Source organism: Lingula anatina, unplaced genomic scaffold, assembly GCF_051362555.1.
Source record: "Lingula anatina isolate TDL-2025a unplaced genomic scaffold, LinAna3.0 unanchor82, whole genome shotgun sequence".
NCBI classification, from domain to species: domain Eukaryota; kingdom Metazoa; phylum Brachiopoda; class Lingulata; order Lingulida; family Lingulidae; genus Lingula; species Lingula anatina.
The window spans coordinates 1,180,432-1,185,023 of record NW_028257603.1 but is presented as its reverse complement, the minus strand read 5'-3'; the positions used below and the strand labels follow the sequence as shown (position 1 = coordinate 1,185,023).

Sequence of the window (4,592 nt, the reverse complement as noted above, 5' to 3'; positions counted from 1 at the left end):
AACCGAGAGGGGGGGGGGGTCAGGATTTAGAAGGGTGTCGAGGGCAGTGGCGGATTTAAAGGGGGTCAGGAGGGTCCTTCTAAGTCCGCCACTTAGAGCTTTGACCTGGTTTGGAATTTATAGGCAAACGTTACCGATGACGTCAGAGCTAAAAATAGTGCAGGGAAATTCACAAGATGGCTGACCAACGTTGAAGTCAGGCACTCGAACTACTTATGAAATTATGGTTTTTCCAGCAGCTGTGGTATTTCCCGCTGCTTTCATGACATTGTTATTAAGGGGTATATAACTTCCTGAATTGAAGGACATCTTTAGTAACGGGAAGTAAGCAAGACCGTTCTCCGCAGCCTGTAAGCTGATCGATAGAAAATTTTGGATCAGAAGCTGTTGCTACAGTTACCGAGGACAGGTGAAATATGGCAGTTGTGCGACGCCATAACCAGACAGTGTTAGATTCCCTTGAGCCGGGAGACATGATAGAGTTTCACAGGCCGATGTACTCCCACTGGGCCGTTTATATAGGTGAGTTGGGGTTGCACTCCTAGTAAAATGTCACCAGATTTCTTGTAGCGATAGTAGTAGAAAGTCATTTAACGCTAAGGTGCAAAGATTGTAGGCTACATGTAGACTGAAGCTAAAATAAACGTTTTAAATGAACTGAAAACAAAACGTCCACAGTAAATGTACTAAGACAACTGCAGGAGTTCACACACCACGTACTAGTAAGAGTCAGAAGGAAAGATTTACAACACCACAAAATAGAACGGTTTAAAGTAAAGATTTTAAATTAACTTAAATGATAGAATTAATATTTACATTCAGGTGATGAGCAAGTGGTTCACCTTACTGGAGAAAATGATGGAATTAAAGATGGCAAAGGGGATCCAGGGAAGTTCTGCAGCCCCTGTGGTGTACAATTAAAGAAGGCTTTTGTTCGAGTTTCTCTCTTCTGGGATGTGGCAGGAGAGAGTAAGGCATTCAAAAACAATGGAAAAGACCGCAAACACAGGTAAATGTTTGTAATTAACACCAACACCAATATCAAGTATGGTAGGTAGATAGAATACTAGTAGATGTAATTATATGTTGATAAAATATTTTTCTTTTGCAGTTTTTCATTCTTTTTTTTTACCAAAATGTGCAATTAGTTGATTGATGTTTAAAAAAGTAAATGGTGTTTAGATACAGAATTAACACATCCATGTTAATACAGACATGTTAGATGACCACTGGTTACTTTAAATGGCAATATGATAGGTTCCATGAAATTAATGTTTTTCTTTTCAGTCCTGATAGCTTAATTAACTATTGTTCATAAGTCAAAATCCATTTTAGTAAAAAAATAATTCATTCTTTCCTCAGGGCTAACTAAAATATTTGAGATATATAACATTAAAGTATTACAGGGGGCAGGTAACATGGAACAAATTCATCTCACACCTAAAAACTCTTGTTTCAGACCTTCACGGTGTGAGGAGATTGTGGAGAGGGCTCTGTCAAAGCTGGGAGAGATCGGCTACAATGTCCTCTGGAAAAATTGTGAACATTTTGCAGCTTGGTGTAGATATGGAGTGGAGTGGAGTGAACAGGTATGTTCTTTAATTTTTTTCTTTTGTTTACTTTTCTTTAACTAAACTCCTTTCAGCTCCAGACTGTTAATTATTTCTTTGTTCCCCTTTTATAACTTTTTATTATGGCGTCCTTATTATTATTATACCCCAGCAGGGAATCTATTCAGTTTCTATAAGGGGAATATGCAACAAGTTTAGAAGTGGGTTGGACATATTAATTCTGGGGATCTGTTAGTTCACAGATCGACTTCTGAATATGGCCCAATGCAGCAAAGATGTGGTCATGTGATCACTGTCACATCTAACACAATAAATATATTTGTTGGGAAAAATATTTTGCCAGTAGTAGTAGTACATTCGTTTTATTTTTTATAAAATAGTAACTCATTTATATCTTAAATTCTTTTATTCATGTATAACATCACTTTTTCCAATTTATAAACCCATTTGTTTAATTGTTTTTTTTTTTTCTTTTTTCACTGATTTATTTTATTTTTCAGGTAGACACTTTTTTGACAGGTGCTGGGGTTTTCTCTGCAGTTGTGGCAGGCATTGCTATACTGATTGGCTTTGGGAGACAGAAGTACAAGCAGGGGAACAAGACATGATTCCAGAGAGCAAACACATTTTGATACTCATGGCAGATGAGATCTGATTCAGAAAGGATAGGATATTGCTTCATTTTAATTGTTCACAAATTTGATTAAGTTATAGTGACCCTGATAACAAGGTCAGCAAAGAAAGCGTACTGCTTCAGCACCTGTTGCACCGAGCTTGTGACCACTAAGGGAACGAATTTTGGCCCACTTTCACAAAAAATCAACAAATGAAAAGGCTGAAACAAATGATTAATTTATCAATATATCATATGTAATATATCAATAATATATCACTTAATTATATCAAAATGCTATATATAATATATCAATAATGTATTGTTTAATAATGTCAGTATATAATATATCAATAACATATCATTTAAAGGCCATAAACAGTGATGTATGGATCTGATGTTGACTAAAATGTCAAAGCCCGACTTTGAAGGGGTAAAGGGCAACAGCTCTTGACTATAATGCAATACCGGGCAGTGCAATTTTGTAGAAGTGAGAAAGTTATATTTGATAAAAATAACTAGATTTGATAACATTATATTTTGCAAGTGTCGAGTTTTTCAATAACATATTGAGGAAGGAACGAATAAATCACTGAGCGAACATAATACGCCAGTATGCATTAATTTGAGTTGTTTAATATCCTTAATGAGTAATACTATTGTTTAGAACATCAGTTAACAACTAGTTATTATATCCGTATAAATTAGTTCATTGCGTTCGTAAGCAATGAGTTAATACCTTAAGTGTGGTTTTAGTTTATTGCATCAATAAGCATCGAGTTCATTGCGCCAGTAAGCAATGAGTTTGTTACGTCCGGAAGGAATCAGTTTATTACGTCAGTAATTAACAGATTTATTACCTCAGGAACCAACGAGGTTATTGCGTCAGTAATGAATTAGTTGATTGCTTCAATAAGCAATCAGTTTATTACAGTGTACGTCAATAAATTTATTACACACTGCTGCAAGGATCAGATCAGATCCTGGGTCAGCGCTCTGCCGTCGTAGTTGAGTTAGGCTTAAAATGATAGTTTCAGGAATACTAATTATTTGTCAGAACGAACGTGTTGACTTCAGTTCAACCTTCGTGCTGGCATTCATTTTGCTATTGCTGGTAGTGCTTAAACGTCCGATCTTAATCGGAAAAGATTACTTCATTTTAAAAAGCAAAACAAAAAATACAAGAATAAAAAGATAAAATCTATATGTTAACGATTTCACTGCGTCCATTGTATTTATTTTCGTTTATATTATTAATTTTCTTTGCAATGATTTATGAATTTAGTCATACCTGTGTCCTTTTATGGACATAAGGTCTTTGCAAAAAGTGCTTTTACAAAACAGAAGGAAAAGGAAAAAATAAAATTAATCTGCCCCACCCATCTCATCTGCTTCTAATCATACAAGTACCAGGCTTTCACAACGTCAGTCAAATAGGGCTTCAGTATTTAACCTTTTTGATGGTTGCTATTCACTTCTCGGAACTGTCAAATTAACTTCGGATCACTTCCCGTGCTGGCATCCATTCCGTTAAGTCTTCCCCTTCCCCTTTTACCACAAACATTAACAACATCATCCGAACCACGCAGAGAAACAACGCAGGTTACTGGCCAATCGAGGCCGCTTTCTTTTGCTAAATCCCGCTAATGAATCCCCCCCCCCCCAAAAAAAAAATAAATAAATAAAATTGACTTGAAAACTAGTTATTGGCAGTACAGAATTATTTTTAAATTTAAAAATCGCGGGGATATTATTAACTTTCAGTGATGATTTTATTACTTGTGAAAACTAAGCTATGATATTTGGCACATATAATTTAATGATAAATCTTTAGACAAATTGTGGACCTTGGACATTTTAAAAAGGAACTAAAAACCCACCTTTTTAAACAATATTATCTTTAAATTCTTGAAAAAACACTTCTTAAGAAAAACTGTTCTTAGTCATAGTTTTAAATTTCCCCCTTTTTTTATCCATTTTATATATCCTTTCATCTTATAACCATTAGCAATATTTTTCTTTTAATTTGAATTTTATAATTTTTGTAAAGTCTACTGAACACATGTTGGATTTTAGACTATAAATAAATATTATTATTATTATTATTATTATTATTATTATTATTATACCCTCCATCTGTTGCTTAAGTCTACATTCGACTGTACCTGGGAATTGTGAAAATCTGTGCTACAATTTAATAAGGTCTGGTTACGCCCCTGAAAAATGACCTTGGGAATTAAGATAGATGCTATATATTCAGAAGACGAATCGTCCAAAATTCTATTTTATTGTCCGCCAACACGATATACATGTATTAGTTCCAGTATATGTAACTGAAATAATAAATAGTAATAATCCTTAAAACTGTAGAAGACCAACGCCTAACATTTTTCATTTTAAAGATTTTT

The 4,592-nt window shown here is 34.5% G+C and overlaps 1 protein-coding gene across 1 annotated transcript; it reads left to right on the top strand.

Moving 5' to 3' along the window:
- The first annotated feature begins 119 nt into the window (after positions 1-119).
- On the top strand, positions 120-3,400 carry LOC106178374 (phospholipase A and acyltransferase 3). Its single transcript, XM_013561524.2, has 4 exons — positions 120-522; positions 823-1,009; positions 1,460-1,589; positions 2,072-3,400. Exons 1-4 carry the CDS (start codon positions 417-419, stop codon positions 2,177-2,179), a joined length of 531 nt encoding a protein of 176 aa, XP_013416978.2. The 5' UTR covers positions 120-416; the 3' UTR covers positions 2,180-3,400.
- Positions 3,401-4,592: the final 1,192 nt, after the last annotated feature.